This window comes from Leptonotus elevatus, chromosome 19, assembly GCF_054856555.1.
Source record: "Leptonotus elevatus isolate MCC_2025b chromosome 19, RoL_Lele_1.0, whole genome shotgun sequence".
Taxonomy (NCBI): domain Eukaryota; kingdom Metazoa; phylum Chordata; class Actinopteri; order Syngnathiformes; family Syngnathidae; genus Leptonotus; species Leptonotus elevatus.
The window spans coordinates 10363830-10382346 of NC_141257.1; the positions used below are offsets into that span (position 1 = coordinate 10363830).

General features: G+C 36.6%; 1 protein-coding gene across 2 annotated transcripts in view; it reads left to right on the plus strand.

Moving 5' to 3' along the window:
- The first annotated feature begins 330 nt into the window (after nucleotides 1-330).
- The window catches only part of vps50 (VPS50 EARP/GARPII complex subunit), a 72574-nt gene continuing 54387 nt past the window's right edge, over nucleotides 331-18517 (plus strand). For both annotated transcript variants that reach the window (XM_086062188.1, XM_086062189.1), the window contains exons 1-5: nucleotides 331-477; nucleotides 1801-1869; nucleotides 9350-9472; nucleotides 10204-10275; nucleotides 13279-13332. In XM_086062188.1, the coding sequence (XP_085918314.1) occupies nucleotides 445-477; nucleotides 1801-1869; nucleotides 9350-9472; nucleotides 10204-10275; nucleotides 13279-13332 (351 nt within the window). In that variant the 5' untranslated portion in view covers nucleotides 331-444. The remainder of the gene's footprint in view (nucleotides 478-1800; nucleotides 1870-9349; nucleotides 9473-10203; nucleotides 10276-13278; nucleotides 13333-18517) is intronic.

An 18517-nucleotide genomic window follows, 5' to 3' on the forward strand; every position in this document is an offset into this window, starting at 1 on the left:
TACGCGATTTGTTAGAGCCGTCAACACTCTTTCATTTCTGTCCTATCTCACGGGCTCATGCTTAAAATTTTAATGCTAAGAAAAGTACCAAAAAACCCCAAAACAAAACCCAACAAGAGTAACTCAATGCTGACGAGATGCTAGATGCTTTCCTGACTGCAACAACAGTTACATAATGTTACAATTTAATTTCAATTATTGATGTTAAACACCTGCATAAAGAAAATCATTTTAAATCTAATGGTTGATTTCGAAATCAATTAAAAAAACTACGTTTCCCATGATGCTTTGGAATGTGTCAGACAAGCCACCGCCTTGCTCGCGGGTCACGTGACCACCAACTATGGCGACCCTCATCGTATCGATGTAGGCGTATCGCTAGGATGACAACATTGCCGTAACAATCGCCATTCATATACTCATTGGACATATTTCAGCGCCACGATGCAGAAGATCAAGTCGCTCATGACCCGGCCGGTGAGTGAAGTGAATCTACGTAAAATGACCTATTTGGTGTTTATCCCAGACACAGCTAGAGAACTTGCTAGCATGACGGCTCTGGTGCTAATTTGACAGGTGTCAATCGTGTAACCAGTCCAAGTGCACGTTTTGTCCGCGTAACAATTGTTTTGGTATGAAAACACACCTTCGATGAATGGAAAAAGCTTATCATTCGAAATTGGCTGTACGTTCCTATTTATGGGACATAACACAGTGCGATACTTATTGTATTATTTCTCGCATCTTTTGTTTGTTTCTTTAGTTTAGTTTGTAATCTGTGGGCGCAGAGTGAGACATAATAAAATTGCATGGCATGTTGACACGCTACTTTTCGTCTCAGGCTAGATGACACGCCCCTAACATTTTCACAAAATTCAGATTTACGAGTTCAATCACCCCCTTGATCGCCTCTATAAGCACATGATAGTGGCAAGATAGTGGGTCGGCTGTTCGAACCCCGGCTCTCCCCATGTCATGCGTCGTTGTGTCCTTGTGCAAGGCACTTCACACACACATTGCCTCCAGTGCTGCTCACACTGGCGTATGGAAAGTGGTGGTCAGAGGGGCCGTAGGCGGACACTAGGCAGCCACGTCAGCCTGCCCCACGGCAGCCATGGCTCCTTAAGTAGCTTACTGCCACCACAGTGTAAATGTGTGTGAGTGCATGAATAATGTACTGCATCCATTCCTTGGTAAAGCATCTTTGAGTGTCTAGAAAAGCGCTATATAAATCGATGCATTATTATTATTATAATATAAGATTTAAAAAGTTTTCAGCAACAGATATTTGAACACAACCAGTGTAGTAACAGACGTAGACAGACCATGTAACAATGCTCACAGGGATATATTTGTTCTTCTCGACCAATATTAATGAGTCATTTACAGTAGTTTTGAAACTCTTCTTCGTTTGTGTCTCATTGCTGTGGAGTTGCCCTCCTTTGGCACAAACCCAAGTTCTTTACATTATATTTAATTGTATTATTGATTCATGTTTTTATTAAGTGCAATATTTCAGAGTGCTAGTAAAAAATATAACGGATTAATGGCATTTCCATTCATTTTAATGGAGAAGATGATTTGAAACGAGCGGAACAATTGGAACATGTATCTCAAACCGAAAACACAAGGCTCCCTTCGTGCCATATGAAGAACAGTTCTGCTTGCATCTCCTGTTTCGTTTAGCTGGACTCAAATCACTTGTCACATTAAAAAAAAAATACACTAGAGGGTGGAAAAGTTGCTAAGTTAGGAACACTTCCTGTACTTTTGCTTATTTTTTTCTAACATTTCTAACAGGGTCTAAAAAGCCCTCAGGAGAGCATGACAGACCTAAGTCCTGTGGAGAACCTAAGGATTCCAAGCAAGGTAAGGTTAAGCAGTCTTTTTTGAGATCAATATCATTATATGGATATCTTATAGTGGAGCTACCTCAACCTGTCTTATATTTGCTATTTTACTTCTACAATAAAACATAGATTGTTGAACATTTCTAAGCAGACCCTTTGACAATATATTGACTCCAATGGAGGGGTTTTGAATGAACCCAAACATGTGGTGGGTGCGTGTTAGTTCCTTACTGCCAACGTGGTTCATTACATTTCACCCCCAAGAGGTTTCTAGTAGCATAAAAGAGACTGAAGGTTAACATTTATTTCACTTAAGGACGCCTTCTCATTTACCACAAAACCCAGAGTGTGAAATAAGTTCTGCTCTAGCAGATCTCTCTCTCTCTCTTTCTCTCTTTCTCTCTCTCTCTCCCCCTCTCCCCCCTCCCTCCCTCTCTCTCGCTCTTATTTATTATATTTTTTGGGGAACACACTGCTACATGGATTTAAAAAAACTATTTTTTTTAAAAGAATGATCAAAATCAAATTGAAGCAAAAATCACTCCTTCAATACTCGACATTATCTACATGTCCAACCTGTTTTGCACAAAACAAACAGAAACTCTGATGTGATATGGATCACTTGATTCTGTAGATGTAATTGGAGGATGATGGTAAACAGATATCTGCTCACTGAATGCATGCGTTCCCCATTACACATTTTTTTTCACAGCAAGTACCTCACAGCACAGCCAGTAATTCAATACCCTACTTTTATTGTCGAACACCTTACAAGCGTTCCCAATGCTGCTCGTTCTGCTTGAGGTCATCTTGGATTGAGGAGCTTGCCTTTTTTTCTTCTTCTGTATGCTTAACCAAAGCATAAGCCTTAGTAATGTATTTACACTTTGACTTTATCTATAGCAAGCCTGTAGCTGTAATTGGATTGAAACTCAGTCATATCACAAAATTATATTATAGACACACTGAAAAGAAAATTATGTAATAAGAAAATAAAATGACACAATAAAAAAAAAAATATATATATTTTTTAAACACATCTTAATTTTATTTAGTGTTTTACATATATGCAAATCAAATATATGGTAATTTATCATAACATGATTTACATATAAAAAACAAGTTTAAACGATACAAATAAATAAGACACCAAAATAAGGGAACAGTCTATAGCTGTGTTAAAAGCTAAAAAATATAAATATGTCTTGAGGCGGGTTTAAAAAAAAAAAACTGTTATAAGAGTACAAGGAAAACATTGGTTCTATTAAGAAACTGCCAGAAGAAAATCCCAATTTTATGTGCACTAGTTTGCAAAAAAAAGCTACATCATATTATGTAGTATATAAAATACTGTTGAAGAATAAACTTCTATTTTTTTTAAACAAAAGCACCATCACTATGATGAAATTTCATTATGCTAATATTTTATGACTTTATTCTTCTAACAATGGCAATTTTATATTCTTCTAATTTCAAATTTCTAGTTCCAACCTCATTTCTCCTTGCTCATCGCCAGACCATATGTTTGCACGCAGTTATTTTTCATGACTCTCACCGCTTGGCATCATTTACCTATCATGAGTCATGATTGAAATCATTGGACTTCCAGCAGAAGCCGAAAACAACATCTGGCTCGCTGATGGTCGATGAATGATGCTGCATCCTCCCCCTCGTAGAACATGACTTGCAAGTTTAAGCAGAGAATGTGACGGTTGTAGTCAAGGTTGGAAAAAGGTTGAGTCATGGGAAAAGCTTAGGATCAGACAATGGTATATAAAAAGTCTACACACCCCTGTTGAAATGCCAGATAAGTCATTTGAAAACTTTTTTCACCATTATTGTGACCTGTACACACAATTGGAAAAATTTGCATTTTTAAGCAGGAAATGGAATCTATTTAATTAATTTATTTTCATGTAATATTTGCAAAAATCTACTCTGCAAGATGCATCTACCCTCCTCCACCAGCAGGGGGCCCCCTTGCTTTACGCACAACGGCTAGTCTAGTTGAAAAGATTTGAGTACTCTATAATAGAAATGAAAATTGCATATTTTATTTTATTATATATTTTTTTATAGCATTTGAACACTTGAATAACTATGTATGATGAAATAGTGATTGGTGACTCTGCTTTACAGTTCAGGCCTGAGGGGCTTAATTGTGGTAAAAGTTTGTTGGCTTTAGTAAATAATCTGATTCTCTCATTGTGGAAATAATAATCTCCCCCAATTTGCTAACCTAACATTCATCTCGGTGTCACATGATTTTCCATGAAGCTCCTATTGTTCGGAAGTCTTTTGTTTTCACAATCTTCCTGTTTGTCGATGTTCATTTTTATCCTCCTGTTCCTGTCAACATTCAGCGAGCAATCCAGACTTTGATATTCCCTTTGATTGTTTGATAGCGTCTGTTGAGTGTCCTACAATTTGAATGCAAATAGATTTGTAATTTCCGCAACAAAAAAAGAGATGCGAATGTCATTGATTATTTTATTTTTTTCTGTGGTCCTGCCTCGTTCAAAGTGGAATTTGATCAAAGCGAGGTCGCACGTGCAGCACAACGTCGGTTAGCCTCAAAATATCCTCTCAGTGACTCATTCAGTTTTCGATGTGGGGAGGGCACAGAAGAGACACTTTTTGTTTCACTCATCTGTCTGTCTTCTGGTCCTTCCACTAGAACTTCCACCAGCAATGAGTCATTCAGCTACCCCACACCCCACCCCCTGCCGCCTCCTCTCACTTTCCTTCTCATTTGAGTAGATTCCCCACCCACCTTTCTTATGGCGGATCGTGATCCCCTGTGCTGTGCCTTCACCCCTCGTTTCCAATCTCAACGCACTCGCCCACACATTTCCCCTGGGGCCCCTGCTCTCTTCTTCACCTGAGTTAAATTGCACGCGGTGTTTCATTCACACACTCTAATTACGTTATATGAATGTTCTTCTACCATATTATATACATATCCATAGGGATGGATGATTGAAATTTTATTTTGATTTAAAACGTAATAATCAAGGACAAATATTTTATGTGCAGATAAACAGCGGGATGTGTTTACAAGTTCCCTACGTTGTGAACGTACTCTGAATGCACCATATTGCTTGCATAGTGATATGTGATTATGCGTCCTTAACTCATTCACTGCCATTAGTTTTTTTAAATTTTTGTTAAGAGTATGAAAACCTAGATTTTTTTTGTACATTTAGAACAGATATAAAATGTGTGATTAATCGTGAGTTAACTAGTGAAGTCATGCGAATAATTACGATGACAAATGTTATGCTCCTCATTTTTTAATAATCTTTTTTTTTTTTTAAATCTCTTTAAAAAAAATGTTTAAAATAAAGATGATTAACTCATTCACTGCCATTGTCAATAAACGTCCAATATTCCAATATTCATTTGAACTATTTCTATTAGTTTTACATTTTTTCCCCACTTTTGTTAACAAGAGTATGAAAACCTAGACATTTTTTTTAATAATCTTTTTTTTTTTTTTTTAAAGATTATTTCAAATTAATAGTATGCCTTCAATAGTTAACTCACACAAATGTTATATCTGTTCTAAATGTACAATCATTTTATTTCTAGATTTTCATACTCTTGTTAACAAAAGTGGAAAAAATGTTAAACTAATAAAAATAGTTCAAATGAATTTTTGACGCCTATAGTTGTCAATGGCAGTGAATGAGTTAAATATTAGGGCCGTCGGGCGAGTACTATTTTTAACCGTAATTAATCACATAACTTCACTAGTTAACTCACGATTAATCACTAATTTTATATCTGTTCTAATACAATATTAAAAACCCATTAGGTTTTCATATTCTTGTTAACAAAAGTGGGATTTTTTTTTTAACTAATAGAAATAGTTCAAATTAATTTTTGACGTCTATAGTCGTCAATGGCAGTTAATGAGTTAATTGCTATTTTCTCTTCTTTCTTTTTTTTGTCATACCAACATACATTTCCAGGTAAATGACAAGCTTTAAAATCAATGAATAATTGTTTCAAAATTTGGCTTTCTTTCTCTCGGCAACATTGTCTTGGAGATGTGAGTGGGGGAACACACACACATACACGCACACACCCCCACGCACACACACACACACACAGACTTGGACACAGTCACATGGGTGGCACACTTGGCTGCCTCTCTGCACACTCCAGACTGATAGCAGTGAGGGAAATATTTTGGTGCTTGGTGGGTGTGTAACAAGGTTCTCGGAATCAGCCTCATCTTATGAGATCTATACCGTCCGAGCACAATATATTATACAGCTTTTCGATTTGCAAATGCTGCAATTTGGGAAAGAAAAAAACCCTCATTCATTTTGGTTGGTCTTTAGTTTTCTTGTGGAAGTATCTATGGATGGTATTCATCCTATAGTTCCACATCCAGCCTTATTAAGTCTATTTTTAGTAGCAAAAGATTTGAATGTGCTGATGCCTCAATGTATTGATTCTACGCATAAAAGAAGTCACAGTCAGCATTACCTTCCGCTGCATGAGATGTTTTATTTATATGTGCACTCAAATACAATATCTCTATGTATGCATTTAAAGCTTATGAATTCAGATGTGGCTGTTTTTGTTTGTGCTTGACCGCCTTACTCATCTCATCAGCAAGTCGTCCTTTGTGCTCGTTTTCAAATGTAATACTTTTAAGCCTCACTCTTCAGTTCGATTGAATGATTCGGACTGGTGTGAAGTTACATTGAGTTTTTTTGTGGTTGGGAGTTTTTGAGGTCCTAAACTTTAGCTGTACAAATAAGTTTATAAGTATATGTTGTAAATAATGTTATGCTGTTCCCGTCCAGTCGTGTAGGTCCATCTTGTGCATCTGTTTGTTTTTAATGGACCTTTATTATTACAACAGATTAATCGGCCGTCAACATTATTAATGTCATTAATCAAGCACGTCGTACCACGCAATGCATTTTGGGAACCAATCAAATCTATGTATAATTGACACACGTTGAAATGCATTAGTGGAAAAATATTTTATGCATTATATATTTTTTAAATTAATCAGGCGATTAATCAGTCATCTGTATTTTTTTCTGCCAAAAATCGGCAACAACGTCGGCTTCAAAAACTCCTATTTGTTATACTGTTACACTTTTTATACTGTAAGCAATTGTGACCAACTTAACCTTGTTCAAAACTGCAAACTCAAGCACTTCATCACACTTTGTTATTGACCTGCGAACCATATACCTGCTAATTAACGTCAGTGGATAAAGGGGTTAAAATCTGAAAGATTTTTCAGCAATAAGAATTGGCGGTTGCACAGCATGTTAATCAATAAGGGTTCTCACACATGCTCTAAAGGGAAGGGAATCTCCTTTGGTTTTTTTTTTTTCCCATTCATTTCCTAGCTTTGTTCCTCTCAACCTCTACCAATATCCCCCATGAGAGCAGTCCAATGAAATAACATGTAATCTTCTCCCTAACCACTCTCTTATTCCCTCTCCTTTTCTTCTCTCTGCCTCTTGTTATCCATCTCATTTTCATTCAACCCCTTTCCCACTTTCCTTAAGCCCTTCCTGTGTGTTGAAACTCCTCTGACTGTCTTGTTACATCCATCCGTCCATTATCTGATATAATGCTAATTTTACTGCTTTGGTAAATATTGGTCAAGGTTTTGTTAATTGTTTTTAACTTTTCTTATGATTGTATTAGGGGTGCAAGTAACGATTATTTCAGTCATTGATTAATCTGTTGATTATTATTTTTTGATTAATCTATCAATCAAGTAATCAATCAATCCGATTTTTACTAGAGCTGTCAAACGATTACATTTTTTAATCAGATTAATCACATCTTAGAATTTTGATTAATCACAATTAATCAATAAAAAAATGCATTTTTTCCTCAATATTTTTTAAATAATAAATTTGAAGAGCACCGGTTATATGTTAATTCTTTTGACATTTAATGACATTTTTTGATCCACTGCTCACACTCATCCTCCTCTTTTTCTAATCAATAATTTAACTTTCAAAATTTTAAATGGGGAAAAAAATGACCCCAATATTTTGACATGAACAAATATTCTAAATGTGATATGCAAACATATATTAAATGCTTTACTTTAATGCATGTAATTATATTTATTGCTCAAACAACCTGTGCTACCTTAAACGTAGCCATCCGCTGTCACGCTAAAGGATAATCTTTGGTCAAAATTAATAGTGCGATTAATTTGCGTTAATTCATGATTAATGCAATATTTTTTTGTGATTAATTAATCAGTTAATGCTTTAACTTTGACAGCACTAATTAATTTTATTTTTTTTCAAGAACAGGACATTACTTCAAATTGACAGTGCATTATGATTCAGTTACTGGTTTGGTCTGTAATATGAGGAAAATCTGCAAAAATGTTTATCATTGTTTTCCAAAGTAACAGAAACTTTGTTTTATTTTTCAAAAGTTCAAAACAAAGATAATCATTCAATTTTCATGCAATACTACAGAAATCAGATAATGTTTACTGTTGAGGAGCTGAAATTCTAAGTATATGGACACATAAAAAAAAAAAAAATCTACACGATTAATTGAGTATCAAAGATAATCATCGATTAATTTGCGAATCAATTAGTTGTTGATTAATTGATAAATAATTGCTGAAAATGTTTGCATTTGGACAATTAAAAAAAATAATAATCTAAACGATTCATTGATCAAAAATAAGAATCGATTACCTTTGAGTGCAAACAATCAGAGCACGCAGGGGCGGTGCTAGGATATGTTGGATTTAGATTTTGATTAATTGATAAATCATTGCAGAAATGATGAGCATTTGTACAATTTTAAATAAAATCCATATCTAAATGATTAACTCATTCACTGCCATAAATTAATTTAAAAAAGATCATTAAAACTTAGGGGCAAGAGGCGATTACAATTTTTAATTGTGATTAATCGCATTATTTCACTAGTTAACTCACAATTAATCCAAAATTTTATATCTGTTCTAAATGTGCAATAAAACAATTCTAGGTTTTCATACTCTTGTCAACAAAAGTGGGGGAAAAAAAAGTTTAACTTAAAGAAATAGTTCAAATGAATTTTTGACGTTTATAGCCGTCAATGTCAGTGAATGAATAAAAAAAAATGAAGAAGAAAAGATAAAAAATTCGGGGCGTCAGGCAATTAAAGTGTTTAATTGTAATTAATTGCATGACTTCACTAGTTAACTCGCGATTAATCACAAATTTCATATCTGTTCTAAATGTGCAATAAAAAAATCTAGGTTTTCATACTCTTAACAAAAGTGGAAAAAAATGTTAAACTAATAGAAATAGTTAAAATTAATTTTTGACGTTTATAGCCGCCAATGGCGGTGAATGAGTTTGATTATCAAAAATAATTATCGATTACATTTGCGAATCGATTAGTTGTCGATTTAATTATCGCACTTCGAGATTGTTTGTTTCTCTGTGCTGGATCTTGCTGAATGGAAAAAAATGTCTGCGGGTACCGTCTTTCAGGAGGAGTTGCGGGAGATGCGGGAGCAGCCCGTCGACCCCCAGGCCGAGCAGGAGATCATCGACAGTATCGAGGAGATCTACTTCTCTAACGACTCTTTTGACATGGTGCAGCACGAACTGGAGGTTGTGTGAAAATACTCTCCGTTTTGAAGTGCTCGACTTACTGAATGAATGACAAGTCACTCTCCTGTAAAATTGATTGATGAGAAGACCGCCTCATGGGTTCCACCCGTAATCCCATCAAAGCCACCGCACACGATAGATAGCAATCCGATATTTGCAATGCTTGTGCAAGTGTGATGGTTTCCTGCACTTCCTGCTGCCACTTCCTCTTCTCGTTCCATTGACATCCAGACTGATGGATTGTATCCAGTGAACAGAAGGAGGGTGTGAAATCTCATTAGATTTATCTTGGTCTCACCACACCACCTGAAATGAGACTCTCAATCAAGGGGAAAGTAATTACCTATCATCCTTTGGGGCATGGAATTGTAATATCTTCTTTACCCAGCTGAGTTTGTTTGCTGTTTACTAAATAATGTTCTCTGCCTTCTTGTCCCAGCCCTTATATGATCTTATAAAAATCCATGAATTGAGGTAATTATTTACGTTTCATTGTCAGATCAGTGGGACAATCTTGGACTCATTTGAATGTTTCATGGGATATATTTGAAATGAAGATACTTAGCAGTAAATACCTCCTCTGCTCCTCGGTGCTAAGATATCCTGTCTCTCCCTAGTTAGAACTTTTTCTAATGAAGCTCTGTTTTGAAGCAGCAGGATACGTAACACTGTGAAGCGTCTGCCGGTGGCTGCCTTACAAATGAACCCTGTTGTTGTCTGTGTTTGTTTAGAAACTCCCGACCGAGTTGGACCTGCTGAAGTTGGAAGAGTACCGAGACAGACTGAAGAGACAACAGGCAGCTGTAAGTTTGATTTAAATATCAACGGGATGAGGTTGATTAAATGTGAGACTGAGATTAACTTTAAAAATGGCTGAAAAAAGTAACGCCTTTGAACATAGCCCCTCTTCCCTCATGGGTATAACGGGTTAGCGGGCAAGCAGCCGATAAATTGAGAACATTTTATGTGGCCTCTGGCGTGAGCGCGATGTGTTTGTAAACACATCCTGTAGCCTTCCCCTAATATGTCACACTTAGCTTGCAGGCACCTCGGGAGACTCGCCATGGCAACTGTTCCGCTGACCAGTCGGGCCAAAACACTGCAGTCGTTATGTTCAGTAGCACCCTCAACAGTGAGCCAGTTCAGTGTCTTGCGGCATCATAAGTGATCATTGGCATGTAGCGTGTAAGTGATGACTATTTCTGAAGCAGTCACCGAGGAGTCATTAACTCGTTCACTGCCATTGACGGCTATAGACGTCAAAAAATCATTTGATCTATTTATATTAGTTTAACATTTTTCCCACTTTTGTTAACAAGAGTTATGAAAACCTCGATTTTTTTCAGTTGTATTAGAACATGTTTAAAAAAACATTATAAAAAAATAATAATAATTAAAATTACTTTATTATTTAAAAAGAAAAGAAAAGATTATTAAAAATTAGGGACGTCAGGATTTTAATCGTAATTAATTGCATGACTTCACTCACTCCCGATTAATCACAAATTTTATATGTGTTCTAAATGTACAAAAAAAAATTCTAGGTTTTCATACTCTTGTTAACAAAAGTGGGAGAAAAATGCTAAACTAATAGGAATAGTTCAAATGAATTTATGACGTCTATAACCGTCACTGGCAGTGAATGAGTTAATGTGATAGGTTCGCAAAACTTTGTTACAAAGCAAAAAGTGGATTGTATCCAATTAATCAATAGAATCATCAATAGAATGAAAATATTCAACAGCGATAGCCCGAGAATTAATGGAGAAAAATTTATTCACAAAATATCAAGCAGTTTCTTGTTTCTTGAGTCTGTAGGGCTCTGAAGTTTTGTAAACAATCGAATGATGGGGCCTCATGCAAGGAAAATAAGAAAATTCCTCATGGGATTCGTAAAAAAGCAAGCCTTGAGTTATGGTAATGACTTGCTTAAATTGAATGCTCGTGCCAGGTGCCGTGCAGTGAGCTTCTGGAAGCACCTCAGGAAACTGATTGAAAGTCAATATGTGGAAACCGAAAGTCAAAGAAATGGCTCTTTGTTTTCATCCTACAATGAACAGATTGGCCTTAGATCATTTCAATGATATAATATTAATTTTTTTATTTAAATATAATTAATTAATTTAACTTTAAATTTATTTAATTTCTTAATTAATTAATTTCATTTAAATATAATTAATTAATGTAATCATTAATTTAATGAATTTATTCATATATTGTGTTATTTTATTTTATGTGTGTAATTAATTATTAGTAGGAATTCATTTATTTAACTTTACATTTATTTAAAATTATTAATTTATTTATTGATATTATTTTATTCTATATATGATAAATAATTAATGCATCTATTATTTTATTCCATATATAATAAATAATGATTGTATCTGTATTATTTTATTTTATATATTTATTTAATACTAATCATAATTTATTTAATCTATTTCTTAATGTATTTATTAAATTTTTTATCAATTTTTGGTTTATATTCAATTCAATAAAAAACAAATTTTATGTGTTTATTTTATTTCTGTATTTACTTAATAATAGTTTATTTATTGAATGTATTTTATTAATTCATTTATTTTATCTAATTAATTGCATTTGTATTTTTTTAAATTTTGGAATATATTTAATGATTTAATAATAATAATGAGTAATAATTTTATTACGCAGTATGAAAATTAGTGTGCGACATGCCAATAATGCGCAAGGGGCTAAGGAGCTGATGAATGTTTTTTTTCTTAACAGGATTTTACTGGCGAGCAAATCATTGAATGATTATTTTGGAGAAACCAGATAAGGAATGGCGTTATTGTGAGGTGACGTCATAAACGTGAGCAATATGTGCTACGGGTCATCTCACCGCCGCTGATATCCTCTGCCAAGAATGAAACGAGGCTGTGGGCTGGTGGGTGGCTTATGTGTGCGTACGTTTACAGTGTACACAAGCAGGCTCGCCGGTCACACACATCATTACTTCGCAGACGTGTAGTCGGTGTGTGAAATGAAGCTTATCCCTGCGCAGAAGCAATGATGGGGGGCTTCAATGCACTCGCCACGGGGGTGTCCTATGACTGCCTTCTCCTTTTGTCACAACTGAGATGCAATTATTTCAGGTTCGTCATGAGATATGACAGACGCATGGCCTGTACGTATCAGCCGCTTTACCTGAATCCTCTTTGCCTCGGACCAGTAGACATTTTGTGTTATTTTAGGAGCGAACATCTGCCTTGTCTGTCCGCCACTGCATCTGAGCTTAATTGGCATCTCTGACTCACTCCCGGCAGAGGTTCATCTCCTAGCTAATTGCCTTTGCGCACTGTGAAACCTCAGGCGCTGCGAAAACTGGCGTAATCCGAAGATGCACTTTGACTTAAACGCTAGCTGAGGTAATACCAAGCTGATGTTCTTCACATGTCGCTGAAAATTTCCTGAGGCTTTGATAGCTTTGCTTAAACCCCATCTGGTTGCTCAAATTCTCACTGGAAAGGGACCTTCGATATGAGTTTGTGCGTGTGCGCACGTGGTGCTGTGAGGGGCAGTCAAGTGCTTGAACGCCAAATGTACAATTTAAGGGAGCATATAACTCATTATATGAAAGCGTGAACCACTGAATCAGTAAATTACATCACAGTGCTTCAAAATGGATGCAGCTTATGCACTTGCTGGCCACAATTGGGTTCACTTTAACATTGAAATTAGATGATAACACCACCCAAGCTGTTTTATGCGCTGACTTTTGGGCAAAGTTTCTCTGTTTTAACACAACGGTTCTCATCTCTGCTCTTTCTCTTTCTTTGTAGGTGTCTAAAAAGGTGGCCGATCTCATTCTGGAGAAACAGCCTGCTTATGTCAAGGTAAAAAAAAAATAAACATCTTACATTGAACAGTTAGGGGTGGGGAAAAAAAAAATCGATATTGCAATATATTGTTGTTATAATGGAGTTATCTCGTCTGGAAGCTGGAAACATACTCAACGTAACACGCCGCCTACACCAAGGCGAACTTAAAAAATAAAGCTTTACCAAACAAAACATTAATGTCAATGCCTTGGTGGGCTTTTACTTTGAATTCGTTTGACTTCCATTTTTGACGCTTACATATCGAAGTTTTTGTTTAAATTACATATTTTCTACTAACATGCCATCCAGAAAGTATATTTAATCACAAATTTAAGATGCTAAGAAACCGCTAGTTAATTACGTCGTCATTGTATGATATGCCGCAAGTATCCGACGTTAGTGGCTAGCAGCTAGTGTTAGCATTATAGTGCCTGGCTAGTACGGTGGCCCTGAAATGCAAAAAAGGGCTGGCAACAGTAATGAGTGAAACCGACCTCGCTTGCTTGCTTTACTTTTCTTTACTTTTTTAATATCCTGGGCCTAGGTTACTTTGTTATTCACTCTTCATGTTTAAAGGAAGCGAATGTGCCTTAAATTGCACTTTGTCTTTTTCATTATAAAAAAAAAAAATAATAAAACTTTGTCTTCATTTATTTTATAAAACACTTCTTCCAGTAAATAAAAACATTCAACTCAAAATGTCAACTATTGACATTTAAATCTTAGGAAAACTTCAAGCCATTAATACTATGTTGTAAAATAAGAATGTTTCTGCCTCTTATTGCACTTAAAGTTGTCTTCCTAAATCCTATATGACCAAATTTGATATTTTGAGTTGATTTTTTTGGGGTATTATTATTAATGGGCAAAAGTGTTTCATGAAATAAATCAATTTATTTTGGTTTTGTTTTGTTTTGTGGTCCAAAAAACGATTCGATCTGTGACTCAAATCCGTGATCCAATCCGAACCGTGATTTTTGTGATCCTTTGCAGTCACCGTCAGTACTAAATCTCTCCTGTCCTTTTTGCGGGGGCGCTAATCCCTAAATGGTGGTAAAGTAGGCAGAAGCAGTGGTGAAGAACTGGTGTCTAGAAGAAGAACAGTCGTCATGTTTTCACTGTCACTCACATACTGAATTTTAGTGATATATCGGTGAGAACATTTCTGACAATATATCGAATATCGTAGATATCGTGTATCGTGATATTAGCGTTTTCGTGGGCCACATATCGTCACAGTATCGAATTGTGAGTCACCCGTATCGTCCCACCTCTATTGAATAGCTGTTTTTTGTTGTTACTTAACTCATTCACTCCCAGTGATTTTCACTGAAGCAACCCCCATTGCTCCTGGCTGTTTTACTGGATTTTGACTTGATTTTGCAAGGCCCACTGAATATTGTGTTCTATTGCTATTAAAACATGGAACCTACCAAAAGAAAGATTAGAGTCTCTTCTTTCATCAGGAAAAAAACATATATTTCTATCTGTTTCCGTTTTGCAGCAATTAGCATTAGAATATGGCTAAATTTCATCATTATTCACAAATCTGTTTAAAACAGTGGGGGAAAAGACCTTTTTGCAACATGACCCTGGTTGATCTCTTCTACTCTGCTGCCACCTGCTGGCCGTTTATGTAATGGGCTACCATTGCTTCAAGCATTCTCTGCAGTTCAGAGGCTGCATCAAAGCCTTCTGTACTCTCTTGCATACAAAAACATAAAAACGTTTAAATACGTCTTTGGGTGCATGGTGCTATTTAAAATAGAACACATTTATACGTTTTTGGGAGCAAATAAGTTCATTGAATGAAATTTCCCGAAAATTATTCTTCATAATTTCCGTGTTTTTAGTTAGTCATTAAAATTGCTATCATTATACTGAGTTAGGGTCTCAGTTAATGTCCTCCTGGTTGACCTTGTGAAAGTACAGCAATTGGAAGGGCTGGAGAGGAGATACAAGCTTAATTTTATTCAAAATATCATCCTGAATTCAATTAAAACTTAATCCCAAAAAATTCCTTCCTTAATCCTCTGATGTTGCAACGACCTGAAATGCGCGTAAGAGGTTTCATGTTAGTGTGAAAGGAAGTTAATGTGGTAAAATAATAAGTCTCTTTTGGTCATGTCTTCTTCGTCCGCTCTCAGTTTGGTCATTCTGCAGCAAGAGTAATATTTTTGGACTGTATAGACTTGTTAGTCATGACCTGGGAGTAATTAAGGAACCGCATGCAAAATGAGATTAATTATTTTTAAATAGTTAAGTAAGATTGACCAGGCTTGAGTGATGGCACGTTTTTCAATGGTGCCATCACTCTTCCTTCAAATGTTTTTCGTGTTGTTTTTTCCTTAAATTAGATCCAATAAATTGGTTTCATCACTAATCATCGGTGCTGCTTTTTTTGCTGGAAAAGTGTCGGCTGATTGCGTTGTTAAGCCATCTAAAGGTCAGTCTGTGAATAGTAAACGGGTCATTATTTCTGTGACCCCCACGGTGACTCTGCCGCTTCCAAATGACAGCGGGACCCATTAGCTGGGGCATTTGCCGCCACCCATCTCGGCCAAGTTGCCCCGCAAAATGCCCTCTTGAGTTCAGAGGGCACTTTCTATATCTCTTGCATTCTTGCCATAATGAGTCAAACAGAGATTCATTTTTCATGATTTCGTATGGGGAACTGACATGAATGACAGAAAAGGCAGTTCCCATCGACATTTTATCCTCACTTTGCATTTGCGTCCTGTATCATTTCTGCCTCCACCTCTTCCATTCTTCTTATCTGCTCTCTATGATCATTTTTTACGCTGTACACAGAAATGCATATTGCTGCGAAACAGGTAGCCCCCCGGCCCCAATGCTTCCTCTTCGTGCTCGCGTGCTGTGTATCGCCCTTCAGTGGAAACATAATTTGTGCAGACATATAAACCCCCAGCTCGGATCTTAAAATGATGGTCTGGTAAGCATCTAATGTGATTCATAGCAATAGCGGGAGTAGCCTTCTGCCGGAGCTTGCGTCTGATCACTGTTGACACCCGCTAGCTACACATGGCCTCTTCTTGCACTCAGAAAGGGACGGAAGGTTACATGAAGGCCAGAGCTATTGTCATTGATCTGCTTCCAGTGTTTGACTTTCAGGGGCGTATTTTAAAGGTGGCGGTCTTCTACTTGCTTACCGTTGCACTCATGTAAGATATTTCAAAGGTGAGTTGATTGAAAAGTACAGGGGCTCAACCAGAGGATGGAGACATACAATTAGCAAGGAGAATAGGATGGGCATTTTGGAATTTGCCAAAAATGACAGAGCCTCAATATTTCTGGGGCAATTTATAGAGGCTGATGAAACTAAAGCCTGTATCTTCCTGAGCGGCGAAGGTTTGCGAGGATGTTGCTTTTTCACAAAGATGTTCGCCAGGCATTGGCCGCAGAGACGTTTTGAAAAAGTTACACATTTCTTGGAGACCTTGAACGAACCCTGACGAAAAATCGACATCTGCTAATCTCGTAAACACTCACAAATATCTCAGAAAAAGAGAAAGAAAAAGGCTCATTATCCCAAATGATAACTGTGAGCAAAAACTTTTGCAGTTTGGGTGAATACATTTTTATTCTATTGAACATGCTCCGTATAAAAAGAAAATATATTACATTTTTGTAAATAAAAGTAAGAAAACTAGGGTGACCAGATTTTCAAAATTAAAAACTGGCACACTACAATTTCGCTGAAAATTAAATATACAATACATTCTCAGCTGGATCTATTTATAACAAATTTAATTGCTAGTCAATCTGGTGACCAGTGGTTGTGTTATTGCTTTAGCTAATGCTAAATGCTATCTTCGTTGACACTAAACAATTCAATGCACTCACCGTTATCCAACTTTTTGCTCAGTCACACATTGCAACATTGGAAACTCGCCACCCTCGGCTGGCGTTTGGTCCGACTACATTTCCCATGATTCTTAGACGCGGAAACAGGAAGTAGTTGTAGTTCCAGTTGTATGACGCAAACGTGAATGTGAAAGTAAATAGGAAGGAATTTAATTGTTCCTTTTTAATTGGTTTCACGTATAAATTGCTATGACAACTGTGTGATTGACATACACACGGCCCAAACGATTGTCTTAAAGCGGGACTTAGCAATGGGGCTGGCGAAATCCACCAGGACTCGGGACACAAGGCTCGTTTAAAGTGGGACGTCTGGTCACCCTGAGCAAAACAGTATTTATTCTCAGAAAATGGATTTAAGGAGCTCTTTTGCCTTGGTATTCCAAGATGTAATGCATTTCCATGGAAGACCTTCACCAGGTCGCTAAACACAATCAAAAAGGAATGGACTGTGGCAGCGACTCAATTATTTTTCCACTGGAAACACATTCATTAGACTTAGCCGCGTGCCTTTCATTGTGCTCCCTAGTTGCCGCATTTGAAGACAAAGGTTTATTCAACCTTGGTGGTCAGTCAGACCTGCCAATTACAATTGAGGTCTCAAGACTGTTTCGCGAGGGAGATTATATACTGACAGGAAGTAGATCTGTCAGGAAATAGATGCCTAATATCAGCTAACCGTGTTTGCATCTGGATTCATACAAAATGTCAACTGCAGGGACCTGCGCACTTTAGATCGTAAATGCCATTCATCTTTGTTTCATTACATTTCCTTCACAATGAAGCAGACTGACCCAAACAGCAGCATCATTGTAACGTATAGGCGTAGTTAGTAAAAGGAGCCTGTGCATAGTCTATGTTGGAGGGTCAGAGTGAAGACCTCTGAGGAATATATGAATAACAAGGCATGGAGAGAGAGAAAACTCGAGTGAGACAAAAAAAATTTGCTTGACCTTTACTTGCCATTGCTGCTTTCTCAGTGCTTGCTTGAGTTGTTTTGTACTGTTAATAGTGCTGGCTCACCTTTCCTCGGTTTATGTTTAGAGGACGTACAGGGTGTTCATTTCGGTTGTGCAGAGCTAGAGTAGCTAGCCATGAACATGGCAACCATTTCTTTAAATATTTCACACTTGAGATATATGAATAGATAATAGTGTTTTGAATTCTTGGGACAGCTATCTGCACAATGTGTATTGTGGTTGCTATGAGTGCTAAACTGCCCCAATGTTGTATGGGGTTCCACAGGGTTCAATTCAGGGGCCTCTGCTGTTCTCATTGTATCTGCTACTGTGTCTTTGGGTTGGTGTTCAATTACAGG